The sequence below is a fragment of the Acipenser ruthenus genome, chromosome 42 (assembly GCF_902713425.1).
Source record: "Acipenser ruthenus chromosome 42, fAciRut3.2 maternal haplotype, whole genome shotgun sequence".
Classification (NCBI taxonomy): domain Eukaryota; kingdom Metazoa; phylum Chordata; class Actinopteri; order Acipenseriformes; family Acipenseridae; genus Acipenser; species Acipenser ruthenus.
Genome location: NC_081230.1, coordinates 8,896,248 through 8,915,985, shown reverse-complemented (window position 1 = coordinate 8,915,985; position 19,738 = coordinate 8,896,248). Strand labels below are relative to the sequence as shown.

General features: G+C 42.3%; 3 protein-coding genes across 6 annotated transcripts; all 3 read left to right on the top strand.

Annotated features, from left to right (window-relative positions):
• The first annotated feature begins 440 nt into the window (after nucleotides 1–440).
• Nucleotides 441–7,250, top strand: LOC131709226 (zinc finger protein 740-like). 2 transcript variants are annotated; one of them, XM_059011347.1, is made up of 7 exons: nucleotides 441–569; nucleotides 2,293–2,437; nucleotides 3,282–3,509; nucleotides 3,812–3,928; nucleotides 4,311–4,434; nucleotides 5,005–5,123; nucleotides 5,457–7,250. In XM_059011347.1, the coding sequence occupies exons 2-7, from the start codon at nucleotides 2,414–2,416 to the stop codon at nucleotides 5,628–5,630; spliced, it is 786 nt and encodes a 261-aa protein (XP_058867330.1). In that variant the 5' UTR covers nucleotides 441–569; nucleotides 2,293–2,413; the 3' UTR covers nucleotides 5,631–7,250. The 2 variants fall into 2 exon arrangements, with proteins under 2 accessions (XP_058867330.1, XP_058867329.1); XM_059011346.1 differs by having other exon boundaries at nucleotides 2,293–2,458.
• Nucleotides 7,251–8,412: 1,162 nt separating this feature from the next.
• On the top strand, nucleotides 8,413–12,828 carry LOC117401115 (gametocyte-specific factor 1-like). Of its 2 annotated transcripts, none has more exons than XM_059011352.1 (8): nucleotides 8,413–8,738; nucleotides 9,239–9,334; nucleotides 10,038–10,144; nucleotides 10,588–10,714; nucleotides 11,349–11,432; nucleotides 11,598–11,664; nucleotides 12,175–12,245; nucleotides 12,664–12,828. In XM_059011352.1, coding segments are annotated over exons 2-8 (528 nt in total). In that variant the 5' UTR covers nucleotides 8,413–8,738; nucleotides 9,239–9,264; the 3' UTR covers nucleotides 12,666–12,828. The 2 variants fall into 2 exon arrangements, with proteins under 2 accessions (XP_058867335.1, XP_058867334.1); XM_059011351.1 differs by lacking the exon at nucleotides 8,413–8,738 and adding an exon at nucleotides 8,797–8,907.
• A 607-nt stretch (nucleotides 12,829–13,435) lies between these two features.
• On the top strand, nucleotides 13,436–19,516 carry LOC117400924 (TRAF family member-associated NF-kappa-B activator). Of its 2 annotated transcripts, none has more exons than XM_059011349.1 (4): nucleotides 13,436–13,814; nucleotides 15,374–15,659; nucleotides 16,595–17,097; nucleotides 17,316–19,516. In XM_059011349.1, the coding sequence occupies exons 2-4, from the start codon at nucleotides 15,548–15,550 to the stop codon at nucleotides 17,487–17,489; spliced, it is 789 nt and encodes a 262-aa protein (XP_058867332.1). In that variant the 5' UTR covers nucleotides 13,436–13,814; nucleotides 15,374–15,547; the 3' UTR covers nucleotides 17,490–19,516. The 2 variants fall into 2 exon arrangements, with proteins under 2 accessions (XP_058867332.1, XP_058867331.1); XM_059011348.1 differs by having other exon boundaries at nucleotides 13,438–13,814; nucleotides 15,538–15,659.
• The last annotated feature ends 222 nt before the right edge of the window (nucleotides 19,517–19,738 follow it).

Sequence of the window (19,738 nt, the reverse complement as noted above, 5' to 3'; positions counted from 1 at the left end):
TCCAGTAAAAACCCAACTGTATAAATGGGTAATTGTATGTAAAAATAATGTGATATCTGTATATAATGTGAAATAATGTAAACTGTGATCTTGTAACAATTGTAAGTCGCCCTGGATAAGGGTGTCTGCTAAGAAATAAATAATAATAGAGAGAGAGAGAGAGAAACGCGTGTCTTACAGATACAAATGTCAGTTTTTTTCACCATCCAAATGCAAAGCATGATCGTCTACAACACGTGTTTGCTTAAAGAAAAAAAAACAAGTTTTGTAATATATTCATTGATAATGGGAGCATCTAGTGGCTGTTTATAGGTAATACACAAAGCCTACGCAAACAGACCTTTCTCCTTCACTAAAAAGGCCGCTCTAAACTTCATCGGGAATGCCTGGCACTTTACCAAGATGGCCGCCTGAAGCACCCCTAGTTGTTTTCCTGCAGATCTCGCCACCGTCACGTGTGCTCCGCTCTCCCCGGGGAGCACTTCCGGTGGCGTTTCCTGTGTTTGTAAACTGAAATCGAAGTCGGCTAAGACCGAGAGAAAACAAACGCTTCGTTAAAACAAAACCAGGTAACTCGTTATTATCTAATACAGCGATATCGACTAGCAAGGGGGTAAATACAGACGATGCTCTGGTAAATAAATACATCAATAACACGAAGCTATAGGGATAGTTAAGAGCTCCTAGACCCCGCTGTGTTAACCCGCCGTGGGGTCAGAGAGTGAGAATAATGCATTTTAATAATAATAATATACTCTGAAACTTCAACTTTCTTCGTGCACTATTACAAGTCGCTTGCATGGGCTTTAAATTGCTCAGGAGCATCGATACAGACGGGTTATTTGTGCATATTTTGTTTTTGGGGTCGCTTCAGCCGTGCTCAGGAACAAAGTGGTCGTAGCCTCCTGGGTGCTGCTTCAAGTGAAGCGCTAAAGTGCACGGTTAAGGGTTAAACCTTTTTGTAAATACACCTTAAACCGTCTGTAAAACTAAACAAAGAAACCTCTTCTGTGGGAAAGCAGTACTAGCAGTAGTTTGTGTGTTTTATAATTTAAGTAAGGTTGCCTCTTGCACAATGATTTGGGCAGTGGTTAGTGAAATGTCAGTTTATTTTTTGTTATCTCCTAGTGTTTGTATTGTTGCAATTGTAAGTGAGTTAGCCAGACTGAACTACATAGCGTCCCAAAAAAACAAACTTAATTTCAGGGTTTTTTGTAAATGGATTGCATCATTTATCAGCGCTGTATAGAACCCGGTATTATTATTATTATTATTATTATTTATTTCTTAGCAATCGCTCTTATCCAGGGCGACTTACAGTGGTAAACAAATACATTTAAACAAAAAAAGTGCTCTAAACTGCCCCAGTATATTCAGTATACAGTAAACTAGATGTTGTAAAACAGCCTTTGTTTAAATTTTTACCTAGACTTAAACCTGTATCCCAGCCATATTTGTGTGTGTGTGTGTGTGTGTGTGTGTGTGTGTGTATAATTATTGAATTATTTCGAGGTGAGCTAGTTGGGATATTGTAGGGTAATGTGTAGCTAATCAAACCAGGGCTGAATTTCATTACTTTTATAATTGGGTTTTGTGAATCCTGACCTAAAATTCTTTCTTTCCCTGTTCTGCGTGTTTGGTTTTGATTAAAATCTCTCTCTTCTGCTAAACAGTTGTTGCTCCCAGACATAGTGTAAATAGACATTCTGCTGTCATCAAAACATTCCCTTGCTTTATAAAATTAGAATTAGAAAATAAGTTAATAAACACCTACAGCACTGAATCCAGGTGATGTATTCTACAAAACATCCTGGACTTCGATAATAAACCGCTTCCTGTACATTTGAACTGTACTTCAATTTTATTTTTCTTCAACTTTCTGTACACAGCAGTTAAACTATCTTTTTGTAACCTTATAAAACACCTAGAAAGAGCTTCCAAGCTTTCAAACATAAACGACAACACCAGTCTACCTGGCTATTTCTGCCTTGCGATCTGAAGAGGGCAGCAGTCCAAACGTTGTAGCTACTTATTAAAATAGTGAGTTTTCGGTATATCAAGTACTTCTCCATTATTTATACAGTATATAGATATATTTGTCTGTAAATTACAGAATAGGTGCAGAAAGACTGGCCAGACTTTTCACTGACGGGCCAGCTGAGAGAATTTGAATACTGATCTTAAGATTTAAATCAGTTTTTAATTCGGGTTGGGGCAGCATCTCAAAGGGAACGTTTCAAAATGAATTTGTGTGAATCCGGTGTGTTTTTTTTTCCCTTGTTCTTATGGCAGTTGTGGTCGCTGGGTTCCTGCCAGATGACCGGGGTGGATGAAGTGTTAATCCAAGCTGAGCAGCCTGATCGAGGGGCCCCAGTGGCACAGCGCACACCCTAACGCACACCGGCCAGCTCCGATGGCGCATTTACCAGGCAGCGCGGTGAGGGATCACATGAAATGGGTTACTTTCACTTTTTCATTTTTATTTCGTTATATTCAGAGTTTGCATGCTGACGCTGTTCACCTCTGTAGCTGCGGTACAGAAGGCCCTTGAATCATAAATGACGTTCTTGAATTACAAAGTTGGCGTTTTGGCACGTTTTGACCGCTGTGCTGCAGAATTGAATAAAGCTTCATTGTGTTTCCTTTCTTGTGTAAAAGTGTAATAATTCGAATAATGCATGAATGGGGGAAAAAAAGCATAGTTTTATATGTGTTAAAATGTAAATTAAGCACGCATGTTCAAAATATCAGTAAACATTCATGCCTGCACATGCGTGTCTTTGAAGGCTTTCATGAAGTCAGTCTTACTTTTTTGTGGCTTCCTGCTTTTAAATAATACAGCAGCATATATTACATTACCCTGTGTAACAATATGCGTCTTTTCATTTGTATTTGAAGCAGCGCTGGGGTCAGTTCCTGCTTTTCAGTTCCATCTTTAAAATGTCCTTCGAAGGAATTGATATTTTAGAGATAATTGTTGCGATTGTTCGACTGCTTTCATCTGAAGCCAGTTTAATTGGCTGACAAACAGAGACTTCGATTGAAGCAGTGTGTGTTGCCACTGTGAGGATTTGAACAGGATCCTGCCGATGGCCACGTTGATCAATGCTGTGTTGGAATTGATTAAAAAGAGGAATTGAAAAGCAGGAACTGATCAGCAGCCCTGATTTGAAGCCTGATGTCTAAGCTTTAACACACCTGAGCCCAGCTGAGTGTTCCTGAAATGTGTTAACCACGCTTCTCCCCCACGCTTCTCTCTCTCTCCCATATGTGCATTCCAGGCGGGGTTGCTGGGGTGCGAGGCCGTCCTCTCCAGCATGGCTCTCATGCAGGCCAGCACCATGGTGGGACAGAAGAAGATGATGTCTCAGATGTCCCAAATGTCCCAGATGTCCCACAGCAGCGGGGGAGGAGGGGCGTCTCACAGGGACAGCGGGGACAGAGGACACAGCCACTCTCACAGTCACAATCACATGGTCATGCCTGCAACACTCAGCTGCCCCCCACTGGTGAGAGTCTGCGAGGGCGTGCAGTGTCAGATTTGTGTACAAACGCGTTAGGAAGGCTGCAATGGAATTAGGTGCATGTAATATTAACAATAGCAACATTAATAATATCTCTATAGCGCCTTTCACGTTCCAAAGCGCTTTCAAATGGTCAGGGTTAAAAGGAGATTTTAAAAATGCTAGCAAAGACCGAAAGAGGTCTATTCCTAAAGGGCAGAGTCGGTTCCAAATCAAAGCTGGTGCAGATAGGTCCTGCGAGTTCCTGAACAGGATTTATCAGGAGAGTTTTTAAAATCTTGCGGCAGGTGATCCGGAAGGAAGGAGATTTCCACGCTGCCCGAATTCTGGAAGACAAAATCCCGCAGGAGTCGGACGAGCAGCAGCTGAAAAAGAAAAACAGGAAGTCCGGGACGCCCTGCAAAGTAAGGCTAATTAATATTTGATCTGTATACTTCATCGTAATCTGTTTTCACTGCTGCGGACGAACCCCCATTCAGACTTTGCTTTATTTCATGAATTCCAGTTTTGTTTCATTGCAATGTGAAAGCATGATTGGTTCAGACACAAATGTGCAAGAGAACCAGCCGGTCAGACTGAGTTCTCTTCCAAGTGAGGTATTTTGCACTGACCTGTGGTTTTAAACATGAACTCCTTTTTTTTCAGTTTTCAATCTAAAGTATAATTTCATTTGGAAACCAAATCGTATATGAGATTACCCCTTATGTATATATTTTTTGGGGGAGTAGATAAACATATAGTAGTAGCAAGCTAAACTGGACAAAAACCCTTGTTTTTGTCCTCCAGGTGGTGGCGGTGGATGAGAATGGGGACTGTCCGTTGAAAGTTCAGAAAAACTTCATCTGTGATCATTGCTATGGAGCCTTCCGCAGCAGTTATCACCTGAAGAGACACATTCTAACACACACAGGTAGCGGCTTGTTCTCTTTCCTATACTACTTGAGCGCTCTGCAGTGTTGAGAGTGGAGTTCTCTTTCCTATACTGCTAGAGCGCTCTGCAGTGTTGAGAGTGGAGTTCTCTTTCCTATACTACTAGAGCGCTCTGCAGTGTTGAGAGTGGAGTTCTCTTTCCTATACTGCTAGAGCGCTCTGCAGTGTTGAGAGTGGAGTTCTCTTTCCTATACTGCTAGAGCGCTCTGCAGTGTTGAGAGTGGAGTTCTCTTTCCTGTACTGCTAGAGCGCTCTGCAGTGTTGAGAGTGGAGTTCTCTTTCCTATACTACTAGAGCGCTCTGCAGTGTTGAGAGTGGAGTTCTCTTTCCTAGACCTGTGTACAGCTGTGCAATATTTTAAGATTCACTTTCCCAAAGAAGCCCTTATTGATTGTCCCAGGCCAGGTTGCCTTTACTTTGTTTAAATGTATTTTGCGACCCTGAATTATACTTTTTAAAGCAAGATTTATTTGTTATTCTTTTTTTTAATGTCCTGAGAGTGTAACCCGGTAATAATTCTATATATATATTTTTTATCCCTGCCGTGCAGGAGAGAAACCGTTTGCGTGCGACGTCTGCGATATGCGGTTCATCCAGCGCTATCACCTGGATCGACACAAACGTGTTCACAGCGGAGAGAAACCGTACCAGTGCGACCGGTGCCAGCAGGTGAGTCACGAGCCGGTCCGCAGCACAGGATTTTAAACACGGTGCCACCCTCACGGATATGGGCGCTGCATACCGGAGCTCGGCACGCATGCCCATTGCAGAGCAGGCGGAGAGGGGTGAAATGATATCTATGCTGCTCACTCTTTGTTTAAGCGTGTTTGCATGTCAATACCAGGGAGGCAGAGAGACAGAGGCACACACAGACAGAGAGGCATCCTGTAAAAACAATCACCCTGTAGGGATGCCCAGCTCACCCTCCCCCAGCTGGCTCTCCTGCTACAGTAAGGGCCACGGAACAAGATGTATTAACGGACGCGGTCTTTATAATTTCAGAACTTCTCCCGGACGGACAGGCTGTTGAGGCATCGGCGGCTGTGCCAGGGCAGCGCGGTGAAGACGGAAACCCACGCTTGCTGTGACAGCAGAGCCTACTCTCAGGACCAGACCTCCCCCAGCTCGGGGTGGAGCCCCATGACGCAGGCAGCCTCCGGCAGGCTCGCGGTCTGAGCAGGGAGGCACGGGTGTGATCGCAGCGTTCCCTTGCCTTGGAGTGCTGGGAGTCACCCGGTCAAAGCTGCATTGTGGCTTGACTCTAGTAACAGTGACATGGACATTATTTTATTTTTTTTAACCCCTCCAAGCTAGTTAATACTATTTAAAAAAAACAAAAAAATGTTTTTATGGCGGTACCGTTCTCCAATGTGTGTTTTTAAATGTTTTATTTTGTATTGAAGGGGAGGGATGAGAGCGGGAGGGGTCTAGAACAGTGATGGGGTTGTTTTTATTTTATTATTTTAAATTTTTTAAACAAAGGGTATTCAGAAAATTCAGGTGGCTGCACGGTAGTGCATTGCTCCATTGTGTCAAGCTCCTGGGTTTCATTTTTTTTTTATATAAATAGAAACTTTTGTTAAACTTCACACTTTCTTTTCTAATAGAACAATGTAGTTTGTGGTCCTGAGTGTTTTTATAAGTAGTTTATATATATATATATATAATTGTACATTTGTTGTCTCACAAGCCCAAGTTCAAAAGCTCGAAAAAGGTGTTTCTTGTAAAATGTTGAAGCAAAAAGAGGCAATAAATCTGCCCCTTCATGGGCTTGTGTCTGAACAGCAGAAACCACTTTTGGAGAATGTAAACCAAATGGGTTGTCAACAAGGCCTTCCTCCTTTCTGTGGAAGTAGACCTCTTAAGAATGTAGTTACACCAAGAAATTATATTTTTAATTACAAAACTAACCATGCTTTCTGAAGCGAGCGTTTAAACACACACACACACACACACACACACACACATATATATATATATACAGCTACGTGCACAACTTTCCCAAAATGATTTCAGCCGTTCTGCCTTTTTTAGTTTTGAAATATGAATACTTCTCAAGCAGATTTTTTTTTAACTGCAAACATAAAATTAATCAAAACTAACTTGAAAGCTTTTTGCCCATTTAAAAAAAAAAAAAAGTCACGTTCTTTATTTTAAATTTCCTCAATTCTATGAACTTTTCTACAAGCTAGTTATCATTTGTACAAAACTGGAAACTTTAACAACACTGGAGATAAAAAAAAAAAAAAAGCTGTTCCTGGTGGATGTGAGTTTTCTTTTGTACGTGAAAATGACACAGTATTGAGATCACAGGTTATTGTCCTGTTGCTGGTGCTTCTGCGTTTGTTTTTTTTAATTTCTTTTACTGTGTGTATCTCTAAGCGCAGAACACCTGGTTGCTCTCACATAATCAGCATTGTCCTTTTTTTTTTAGGGTTCAGAGTACCTCAAAAACAGCAAACTGTTATAGCATCTCTCTTTTGAAGTAGCTTACATAGGGAAACTTCAGTTTGTGCCTGCCTGTCTAGTTTAGCAATCACAGATATTTTATTACATGTTTTTTTTTAGCTATTTAAGTCTTGCATGTCAAGCCGTGAACCTTACGATTTAGTTTGCAGGACCCAGTGTTCATTTATTATGTGTAGTTTTTAAAAAAGAAAAAAAAAAACATTGTATTAAAAAAAGTATCCTCACCCTCTTTATATTTGTTTAGTTTGTACGTAGTGCAGGGCTGCCAGTAAGCTAAATAAAAGATTTTATGATTTTTCTGCTGTACAGATTCATTTAACAAAGAAAGTGTCTGTCTGTTGTTTTTGGGTAGGGGTTTAAAGCAATTTTCAATGTGTCAGATCTGATTGGTGTGTGTGTGTGTGCTCCTGTATGCTGCAGGGAGCTGTCATGCATGGTCCAGTGGTTAAAGAAAGGGGCTTATAACCAGGAGGTCCCCGGTTCAAATCCCACCTCAGCCACTGACTCACTGTGTGACCCTGAGCAAGTCACTTCACCTCCTTGTGCTCCGTCTTTAGGGTGAGTTGTAAGTGACTCTGCAGCTGATGCACAGTTCACACACCCTAGTCTCTGTAAGTCGCCTTGGATAAAGGCGTCTGCTAAATAAACAAATAATAATAATAATAATAATGAAATGAATGCGCACACACTAGGCTTTCGTTAAAAAAAGTGAAATAGTTTGAGACTCGCCCTCTTTAGTACAGAGTAAAAAAAAAAACATACTAAGAACGACGCTTTTTAGAACACCCCATTATTGTTTATAAAATGTATTTTAGCACGGCCAGCTCAAATCTGACAATAGTAAACTGGTATTTTAAAAAGCACGCTCTTTTCAAGGGGCATAATTATTATTTATTTTATATATTTTTTTCTTTAAAAATAGGTTTGTGATTAAAGGCTGTGGGAAAAGGAGCCGCCGACAAAGCCAGTAACATCAAACAAAACGAAGACGCAAATTCTAATGCTATTTAATTAACAGAATTGTTTTATTTTTTATTTGGAACACGTGTGCCAGTTTTTTTTTTTGCATCCATTTTTAATACACGCTAAAGAACTTCAGTATGTTGTTTATCATTATGGGATGCGGTAAATAGATGATATTAAAGGTGGCGCTGGTTTTGAATATGAATTGATACACGTGGGAAAAATAAGTTCAATGTATCCTATGTTGTCACTTCCACTACAGGTGAAAAACATTTATTGCGAATATTTTATTTATTTGGCCATCGTTTGTAAGCTCGAAAGAATAAAATAATGTTCGGTTGACTGTTCTAAGTCTCTCTTTTTTATTTTAAAATACAGTAGAAGTAAATATTCTGGTTTGGAATGGGGTTAAACCAACACAGAAGGGAATCAATGCCAGAACCAGCACAGATAATTCAAAAACAGCAAACGGCTCTATATAATCAAGAGAATCCGGATCCAACTGGATAGTCATCAATCACTGAAAATACTTCATAAAGAAGAAACGTGATTGAAAAAACTGAAAAACCAACTAATTAAACATTTAACTACAAGGTTTCGGCCTCCGCCTTCAGCAGCAACATCAGTCTACCTCGCTATTTCTATCACGCTAAAATAAAATAGTGGGTTTTCTGTGGATTTAATATTTTGTCTTCACTAACAGTCGTATAAAATAATAAATAAATAAATTGAGCAGAATTTAGCCCCGTGGTTGTTGCGCGGTGACGCAGTACGCTCTTACGCAGCGTAGTAATTTGCGGCGAGGACGTGGTTCACGCCTGGCAATCCGCGTAGGCCTTTCTGTTAAACTTCGTAAGTACACCTTTTAAAAATCTTATTTTCTTACCACCTAAAGAAAACTGTTGGCATGGTTCGTTTAAAATGTAAAAAATAAATAAATATAAAAGCCTACTGCAGAATTTTAAATCCTGCATTTAATACAAAATGGTCGTTTTGCCGTCGTCGATGCTGTTAAATCGAGGTTAGGACTGAATTAAAAAGCAAAACGCTTTATTTATGTTGCGTGGAATCAAATCTACTGCAGTATGACATTTATTATTTATCTATTTAACAATGTAGTATGTTGAATTTGTTTGTTTTTTTTTTACATTCGGGCATGTCTTTATTAACCTAAAATTAAATGTTTATGTTTTATAAAACCGAAACTTCCTCAAAACACTTTTTTTTAATGAAACAAGATCATTTAACGGGAAGCCGGTAACCGAACAATTATGTGAAATGTTGGTTTTGGGAAGCGAACACAATCCTGTTGAGCAGTTGAAGTTTGACATACTGTTTTTTCAATTTTTAAGTGACGGCAGATTCCAGTTTGAGGAAGATGTCTGTACCCCAAGAAGGAGCCTTCGGGGTGGAAGGACGCGACCCGCTCGGGTGTCATTCTGAGAAGGGTAAGTCGAACCGGAGCTGGCTTTTAATACGATTCAGGATGGGGAAATCTTACCGGGATCATACCAACAAACACCCCTGTAAATGTAGTGGTTGGGAAAACGCGAACAGGTTTGTATTTTTTTTTTACTAGACTAGAGATATCCCCCAAGATAACCCAATGCAGAAATGGGATGTCGCATTGCAAATATATACGGTATATATATTTCAGTTGTTGGTGCTTTCCAATCTACACGCGTTTGAAGTTGGCACCATTAGCCAGTTAACTACCAAGTAAACGTAGTGTGTAGTGTTAGCAAGTCTCAATCAGATGAGACAGCTTTCCAACCCTGGTCCTGGGGACCCCCTGTGTCTTGCTGATTTTCATTCCAGCTGAGCACTCAATTTACTTAACCCTAAATTGAACTAATAATTAGCTTAATTAGACCTTTTTAATTGGTCTTAAACAGTTGTAGCTTTCAAGTTGGCACATTTTAAAAGTAATTTGAAACCTGCAAACTTTTTTTTGAGTAGAGAACAATTAAAGGTCTTAAGCCAATTATCAGTTCAATTAAGGGGCTCGGTAAGTAATTGAGAGCTCTGAATGAAAACCAGCAGCCACAGGGGGTCCCCAGGGCTGGGGTTGGGAAGCGCTGCTCTAACCAGTCTCCCCTGCTGGTTTGCAAGATGAAAGTTTGAACCGGATGTCGTATCTATTCTCCCCAGAGGGAACTGACATGTGGGACCCTGATAAACTTCTGCAGTGTCCTTACGATAAGAACCACCAGGTCCGCGGGCTGCGGTTCCCCTATCATCTCATCAAGTGCAGCAAGGTATGGAGGATCTGCTCTCTTCGCAGACCGCACAGTGGCATATTAATTCTGGCAGTCTGACTTCAGCCTGCCCGACCCTTAAACATGACCTAGCTGTTGAGTTGGACTCCACTGGCAGGTAACTCTTACTAAGTGCTGTTAAGTTTTATATTCGTCACACTTTATCAGCCTTTTGTAAAAGGATATTCTCAGCCAGTGATAAGCGCAATATTTCTGTGCAAACGGAAGAGACTTGTGCTATAAACCTTTATAGTTAAAGGCAGATCTCTACTTGATTTACAGATTTTTATACTGGTAAATAGTTTAAGGAAAAACATCTAGAAAATCCGTTTTACTTTTAAATGCACAAATGATTCCTTAATCCTGCCTTTTTTAAAGAATGGATTTACTTTATATATAAATAATTCTCTCAACCGAACACTATTCTCCCCCTCTTGTTTCAGAACCACCCAAAGCTGGCCCAGGAACTCAAGACTTGCCCTTTCAATGCCCGTCACCTGCTCCCCAGAAACGAGCTGAGTCACCACATCGCCAACTGCGTGGACCGGCGCGTCATCAGTGACGACAACTGTGAGATGTGGAGTCACTTACTAAAGCCATGTATTAAATGGACAGCCCAGTGGTGTAACTTTGGTTTCAAAAGTGGTGGGGCATGTAGTAATAAATAAATTAGTTTTTCAGTCAGATTGGCGCATTTTGAATGGGGGTGCTTCACAGCCCCTCTACCACAACTGGATGCCGATGTTCAAATAGAAAATGTTTTTATAGCGTTGAGATCGTAGACCTCAGAAATGGTGTCACGATTGAAAAATGTCACAATGGAAAAACAACTCGTAGAACCAGTTTTTTTTTTTTTTTTTTACAACCGGGTTCAGCTTTCTCCTGTGCTTGAGATTACCCATAATGCACTGTGCTCCACCACTGCCTCTGTTGATTGGCTTTTCTGCTGGGCCCCAGTGAAGACTTCCATACTGACTAGCGATTTATACAGAAACTGAAGTTTTAGTACTGCTGCAATGTGAAGGGTACATTTCCCCGTCAATCGGGCTACATTAATCCTGCTGTACAGGTGTTCCAAATGCTCGGACAGCAAGTCAAACGCTACTGTCTATCTCTCTGATTTGGGCCAGGCGCCAATAGTTTTGCTTTGACATGAAGTCACGATTCACGCACTTTAGTGTCGCTGACGGGTTTTCTTTTCCAGTGGTCGGGAACGCTCATGCTAAGAAGTGGCAAGTGCCCTTAAGCACATGGAAAAACCCAAACTGTGAAGAGGACTGGGATGAAGGTAGGGGGGGGTCATGCAGAGTTTGGTTTTCTGGAAGCCCCCTGTTTCACATCTGTGTGGGGGGGGGGGGGGGGGTGCATTTTGGACCACTTATTTAAGAAAACATTTGTTCAATGCAATTGCTTTGCTGTCTTTTTTAAGAATTGTTTTTTCTTCCCTCTGCAGAAGTGGATAACTCCTCCTGCAAGCCGTTTGTTTGGGGTATTGATACAGTTTCAATCCTAGAAAGCAAGTACGTGTCTCCCGATGTTACACTGGGGGTGGGTGGGGTTAAACTAGATGCTGTGCACTGTAGGGACTGTCTGTGCAATGCAAGTGTGGTGATCCGTTAATACATCCCCTCAAAGGGACTGTGATAAGCAGAGCTAACTTTAACAGGAGGTGAGTTTTAGTTTGTATTCACTTTGTCTGCAGGGCCAGGTACTTCTGAGTAGTCCAGACTCAAAATTGAATACAACAGTAAAATTCTGAACATTTACTGTACAGCTGAAAGTGTGTGTAATATCAAGTGTATGTCTAATTTATCTGCAAACGTTAGTCTGCCGTACTGCATTTTATTGTGTTGCTTTGGTGTGTCGGAACGTTTCGCTGCTGTACAGAATTGTTTATATAGGAGCTCCCATTTCCATGCCTGTCGGACTTCTGTAGTCCTTTTTCATTTTGAGTTTGGAAATCTGTTTGGTAAGCTGGCTGATTTTTATGATTTAAGCAGAGTTTTAATAACCCAAAGTGTCTTTCACAGGCCTGAGGCTAACGCAAGCAGCAGCTTGCCAGCAGGACTGCGGGTGCCTCGAACCCTACCCTGGAAGAACTGTAAGTGTCTGTTTAACACCATGCACGGTTCAGTCTTCTCGGGGTATTCCTGAGGGAGGGTTGCATTGGCTCTGGCTCTCCTGCAGAGGAGGGAGGCTAAACCACTGGTGTTACTGACCCCTACTGGCCCAGTGAGCTCATAGCAGCCTTCAGTTACCAGTAGCTTGCTGACATCTGCTGTAGAGCTCCTGTGTGTGAAGAGATTGATTATGGTGCTCATTGACATGTCGATTTCTCCTGAGTTGTTGTGGGGGATTTGTTGCTTCGAGGGCACGTAATTGGATATTCTACATTCGGGGAGAAAAAGGGGGTCAAATAACCGGGCACTCGGACAAGAATATATTGCCTCTTTTCAATGCAGTGCAGCTCATAGAAAATGTACTATTCTAAACATTTCTTTTTGTATTTTCTTTTATAGGAGAGTTTTCTCTGGAAACAGCTGTTGGCCGTTCCCATCTAGTGTTTTTTTATTGTGTTTTTTTATTATTAGAAATTGTCTTGGATTTATGGTAGGTTAAGTAGCTGAACTAAACAACTCTACTCTGAGAATTATCATTTTAAATAAATCACTGGTTTGAACATATTGGTGTGTGTGTGGTGTGCCTTTCTTTATTATATGACAGGCTTCCAAATCCACATTCGTGTCTCTTCGCTTCATCAAACAGTACCCGCAGACCTTACCCCCTTTTTTTTGTGAGCAGAGAACACCCTGGCCGACCTAAGCCCTCCCCACCCGGGCGACGCTCTGCCAATTGGGCGCCGCCCCCTGGGAGCTCCCGTCCACGGTCAGCAGTGGAATAGCCTGGACTCGAACCGGCGACCTCCAGGCTATAGGGTGCATCCTGCACTCCACGCGGAGCGCCTTTACTGGATACGCCACTCGGGGAGCCCCCTAAGTAGTCATTTTAAAAAAAATATCTGCATATTCCAGATTTGAAGTATACACCTGAACCAAAAACCTTTTACATAAAGGGAGGGACCAGTGATCATGTTGGTGCTCTGAAGAGGGAATGCATTAACAGCACTGTGTGGTATTGTAACACACAGTCAGTAGTTTATTACTATCCAGGGCAGACAGTGCTAAACGTTGAAGCGTTAGTTGACAAAATGCATGTGTGGATCGGATGCAGAGTAATCAATCAGAGTTCTGCTGGGAGATTCACTGGCGCCTCATTCCTTTAACCTCTGCAAGTCTGGGTAGCAAGAAGTGTTTTTTTTATTAAAATACAGATTATTTTTCACATGGCTAGCTGCTTTATTAATGGAGGAGCTGCTGTTGGATTGGGTGAGGCAGGAAAACCCTGTTCTACCAGTTTGGTTTTGACAAGAACAAAACTCCCTTTTGCAAAAGCTCATTTGATCATACAGCTACTGGGTAGTTAACACTGCTTTAGTGAGATCACTGAACTCTAGTTCCTGTTCTTAACATAGTTCTAGTTTCACTGGAACTGCAGACATTCCCCCACCCCCACCCCTAGGGATTGGCTATTCCGGTCATGTGACCTAGACACAAAACGGGAGCTGTCAATACAGTGGAGAAGCAGAAGGGAAGATGACTCTGGGCTGAAAGTAAGTAAAGTGATCTTACTCTTTGTGTGTGTGGTTTGTGTGAATGGTGCAGCGCCTCAGATTTCTGCTGAGTTGAGTGCGCAGCAATGAGGGATAGTCTGGTACTGGGCTTGTGGTGAGGGTATGTGGGATTTGTGTGTAGGAAGTAACTTACACAATGCAGGCATTTTGAAAAGTCCTTCGGCAACTTTTGCTTTCATGGCAGTTGGCAGTGATCTAAGATGAGCAAATAAAAGCATTTGAAGGGCTGTATAAACAGTTACGTTTAGACTTAACAAAATTAGAGCAAGTTACCATAACAATATAGTTAGAGAGAATTAACATAGCAGGTAGATGCCGGTCCAAAAAAAAAAAAAGTAGCCTGTCCTCAAATAAAGACTTCTGGCGCTTAAATGTTTGCATAGATAAATGAAAAATAAAAATTGAGAAACTGAAACTGTCTCCCTAGACAGGAAGAAGGTATTGCCAAGTCAGTGGTTTCCTTTTTTGAGCCACTTCTCGGTGTTTATGAATCACACAGGCGCCGAGGATGGAGTTTCATTTTCCAGTTAGAACAAGTCTTCTTCACCCTGCAGTGGACTGTTCTGTGTTTTGCAGATTGCAAACCCGACGGAGTATTCTGTAATGTATAAAAGACTTGCTTTCGGGTTACTGCTATCGTATTAGCAACAGATGTTTTGTGTCTCTTGCGCTGCAGTAGGCTTGTCTCTGAAAAAGGGAAGGTTGTCTCAGTAGAGAGTTCAGAGTGAGACTGTGTGATATGACACCTGCTTCCTTTTCTCATTTAACCCCTCCATGCCCAGTGTTCATTCATCAAAAACCATCTGCAAGACCCCTTAAATACACACTAAAAGCATCCCGGCTTGAGAGCCCTCTCAATATGCTGGGATTGTAACAAAATATAAATGATTAAATAGTTTGGAAGTCAGTATGTGATGCATGTTTTGTCACATTGTCTCATGTTCTATGCGCGTGATTACATCTATACAAAGCATAAGATATTCTAGGACTCTGACAGATCCGTAATGTAGAATGAATTGACATATCCGCCCATCGAACTGCATGGAAAGGCAAGGGCTGGACCCGAAACGCAAACCATACAGTTCAGAGACGAACGCTTTCCCGTTCAGCTGAAGAGCCAGCTCTGTAGTGGAGAGGTCTTGTACTGGTGTCTGTATTATTAACTCATCAGCCACTAGGAGGAGATTCCTTACAAACAGAATAAATTATATCATTCTCTTCTTTTTTTTTTTTTTTTTTTAGTAGTTTTCAGTTTCTCAGGAGTAAAAGTTTGTCGGTCCCTCTCTATCAATACTAACAGAAACCTCAAATTTTGCAACCAGGGCTTTGAAAAAGACCTACTCATAACACTTCTCGTTGAATGTACAGTAGTGTGCAAATTTATTAAAACCACTTTGCTTTAATTGGGCATCTTAAACATCTTAAAGTCTGCTGTGTTTTACTATTTGTGGCTCTCTTAGTTTTTCTCTTACATGTGTGATCTATTAAAGTCCTCGATTTTTAAAATTACTAATTTGCCTGTTTTTACATTTTCCAAGGTTCAGTTCCAGTGGTTTTGGTTTCATAGGCACAACAAATGAACACCACAGAAGCCATGCGGTGTTGTATTACCTGCACGCTGCTGTAGGTGTCATTTCCAGTGTTAGTGCATTCTGCACTGTCGCGTGTTTAACAGCTCTGGACGGTGTCTCCTCCTCTCCAGCGCTGAGAAGATGGAGCAGGCCTTCGTGCAGCTGCAGGAGCAGTTCTTCAGACTGCGGGCGCTGTGCATCAGACAAGCAGAGATGCTGGACAGACTGACAGCCAGGCAGGGCTTCCCAAACGGTAAGAATTCACCTCGCTGTGCCTGGGACAGACTCCCAACACTGCTGAGCTGCTCTTCCAGCGATGGCCTCCCCTCCCTCTGCAAGCAGGGCTCAATGTGGAGAATGGGTAGTAAAGCACTGTGCTGTTCCAGCGATGGCCTCCCCTCCCTCTGCAAGCAGGTCTCAGTGTGGAGAATGGGTAGTAGAGCACTGTGCTGTTCCAGCGATGGCCTCCCCTCCCTCTGCATGCAGGTCTCAGTGTGATGCTTTGTGATGGTCCACTATGAAAGGCGCTATATAAAATAGATTATTAGGGCAGCAGTGTGGAGTAGCGGTCAGGGCTCTGGACTCTTGACCGGTGGGTCATGGGTTCAATCCCAGGTGGGGACACTGCTGTTGTACCCTTGAGCAAGGTACTTTACCTAGATTGCTCCAGTAAAAACCCAACTGTATAAATGGGTAATTGTATGTAAAAATAATGTGATATCTTGTAACAATTGTAAGTCGCCCTGGATAAGGGCGTCTGCTAAGAAATAAATAATAATAATAATTATAATAATAATTCTAAAAGTTTACAGTGGTGTTTTTGCAGTTCCTCCCCCCCATGCTTTTTCCATGGTTGAATGATTTGTTTACCAGGCTATTAATATGCTTTTCCATACCTCACTTTTCTTTACTATGCTTTCACTGTGCTTGATAACACTGCTATGCTTTTACTGTGGGGAAACTTAAAGGTTAAGGGTTAGTTTACCATGGTTTGTGTTTCAATATGCTTTGCCATACCTCCCTGTGCTTTACAATGCTTTGCTACGCTTCACCGTGCTTTCGCTGTGCTTCATTACACTGTGCTGTGATTTTACTGTGGTAATGTTTTATAAGGGAAATAGTGGAGGGCGCTGTCAAATCAGAGTGCAGGTTGATCAAATGAACCTGACGCTTTCTCGTCTGTGGCAGACGCTGGCATGCCGGTCTCGATGCCCATTCAGTGCACGGAAGGAGACCGGAACCGCTCCGAAGGGCCCTTCAGGAATCGGGGGCCGCCAACGCCGGGCCAGGTGGAGAAGCCCCCCAACCCTGCTGGAGACCACCGCCGGGGCAACTACAACGTCAAATACCCCCCCAGCACGGACGATTACGACGTCCTAGCCAACGGGCTGGAAGGGATGCAGATCCACTGCCTGGCCAGGAAAACGGGAAACAAAAAAGATTTTCCGGCTCATCCTCTTCATCATCATCGTCATCATCATCTGTTAGGTGGTGCTGATTCTGACCGGAAAACCGCTTCACCGCCCCCTGCTGGCGCCAATGGGGTACTGCAGGCTGGTCGGCAGACGGGTGTGAATCATGTGGCGGGTCCTGGAGGCCTTTATAGACCAGAGGAGGCAGCTTGTGGTTCAGAAACGGTCTGTAAAAAAGACTGGCTGGACCCAGAACTGGAGCAGAGAGGCCATTTCGAGGTATGTATTTTTAAATGTGATGTAACAATAGAAACCAGAGGCTCTGGGGTCTGGGAACAGTTTCAAGATTTATCAATTCAATTTCAATTTCTCTCCGCACGAGTGCAGAATATGGAAGCCAGACAAAGCTGCCTGGTGTTTACAAGAGCCTTTGACTGTGGTGCTGGTTCTGTGTTGGGATGTTCAGATGACTGGAGCCCCTTTCTGTTTTCCTGTAGATGCCGTGGACGCCGGGGTGTCAGCTGGACAGCGAGGCGCTGCAGCTCGGGGGGATCCTCCTCTCCAACGTCACCCTGAACTCTCAGGTCTGCGAGTTCTGCCAAGCAGTGTTCCCCAGCGAGACCACCACGAGGGGGGAGTACCTGCGGCACATCACCGCACACATCACATAGAGACCTGAGACCTCTACTGCACACATCGCCTAGAGACCAGTACTGCATGTATTACCATTGTGTAGCTGTGTAGAGTGTCTGGATCTGTCGTGACATTAAAAGGTGTTTTTTTTTTTTTTTTTTAATCCCTTTTAAGCAGCTTTCATTGCAGAATATCCTGTCATCTAACATGTACTGTCTCGGCACTGATACCCTGTAGCTGTGCGTGGAGCAGCATCATGTCCTCGCTGTCATTTAAGGAAGCTAATAAACTAACCCATTCACTAAATCTTGCCTGGAATGCAGTGGTGTTTTTGAAGACCTCGAGAAAGACTTCTGATCAAAATGTTTGCATAGAATTGTATCCCTTTTTACTTTTAGAATGGGCAGATTACTGCCAGTAGGATTTCTGCTGGCCCTGCTTGCAGCCAGCAGTATCATTCTTTCTAGAACGACATGTTTCTATAATCTTAAAGCCAATAACACATAAATATATCTCTTTCTTAAGCCCTGATGTTAATCAGCTTCCAGCCCAATTACTGGCAACAAGAAACCCCAATAGGCTCCTGCCAATAAACAACTGACTGTCCCTATAGACCCTCCATTTAGCATTACTAGTACCACATGTACTACCATTATTTTATGGTACTGTGATGCAAACACGTGGATGACGTGAACGGCAGCGTGTCTGAACATGCATTATTTAAGCAGTACTGTATCGGATTTCATGCTCTCGGTTTGTGTCGCTGTCTGCAGATCTTGTATGATGTTCGCTGGCATACCGAGCGGTGGTTCTTGCTGTTGGTCGAAGGTTGTGTTTTAATTGGCAAGTCTGTGTTAATGCGAGGGTGAGTTCAGGAGCTGCTCTTCGGTCCTAGTTGCCCGTCATGGACATATGCAATGCAGGCTAACCAAAACGACTTTATTGGTAAGCACCAGCCTGCAAAACTCAAACTGCATCCCAAGGGGCAGATCAAAGGATGGCTCTGGCTCTTCTCTGTACCTTTTTAAGGTACAAGGGGATACGTGTCCCACAGATTGAAACGACGCTGGCTTTATTTCTGCAATGAGGTGCGCCAAACAACAGGGGTTTGAAATGTACCGGCAGGTGCGTCCAAATGGTCAGTTTCCTCCTCGCGATGCTTGAGTCTCTCTCCGATGTATTTTAAAAAGAAACAGTTTGAACTAGCGCTCAATTCCTTGGCTACCTCAAGGGGTTAAGACACTTTGACAGACACAGTATTTATCTCTCTATGGCAGGCTTTCAGAATGGAAGAACAGCTCCTGAATTCAGACCAAAACATCTTCACACAACCCTATCAAAACTAAATACAGTATATGAGTAACTGCAAACATCATTAAGATAAAGGGACACTTTATATAACCTGCTGCTCTCTGTTAAGGTCAATCAGGATGCACAAGGAATTGTTTTATAAACCAGACTGCTTGGATTGATTCTCCCTCGCTGCCGATCGGAGCCTAGCAGTGCTTCAGCCTTCTCAGTTTTAATGGCTTTGTTAGCAGATGGGAAGCATCCTGATTTTTGTATTCCAAAAATATTGTATTCCAGTATGTGTGGTGCTGTAACTGCTTTGGCAATGCTGCTGATGTTAGTCATGCCAATAAAGCACCTTTGAGTTTGAATACTGTCTATAGTTGATGTGATGCAGCCATGTGGCTTGCATCTGCTTGGATCAGAGGGAAGTGGAGTCAGATTACAATTGGCTATGCTGTTTAGATATTCTTACGTAACTATATATATATATATATATATATATATGTTATTATAGAGATAAAGATTAGGTGCAATCTAATTTTCACCGACCCAGGGTCGTGGAGTGGAGATCTGTATGTATTTATTGCTCCCTATACAATATTCTACAGGGATTTGTGAACAAGATTTCTCTTTTGGAAGTATAGGGATCTGGTCATCTTCAAGGTGATTGCTCACAACACATGAATTCCATGAATCTGGCCTGTCATTTCAATTCCATTTCTATAGGTCTGTGTAGGTGTGCAGCTTTGAATGTAATAGTGGTATGAAAAAGCATGTGTTTTCATTTTGCAATACCTGATCCCCAGTCCCAAACTTCCACACGTTCCCTCCTGTGAGGTACTACTGTCCTGTATGCTGCATGCGCCTCCCAGCTGTGTCATTTAAAAAAAAAAATGCATTCTATTTAATATGTGTACATACACCATGTATTTATTGTCTTTTGAAATTTAATTAAAAAAAATAAATCACAAAAAAAAAAGCCCAGCGCAGACGA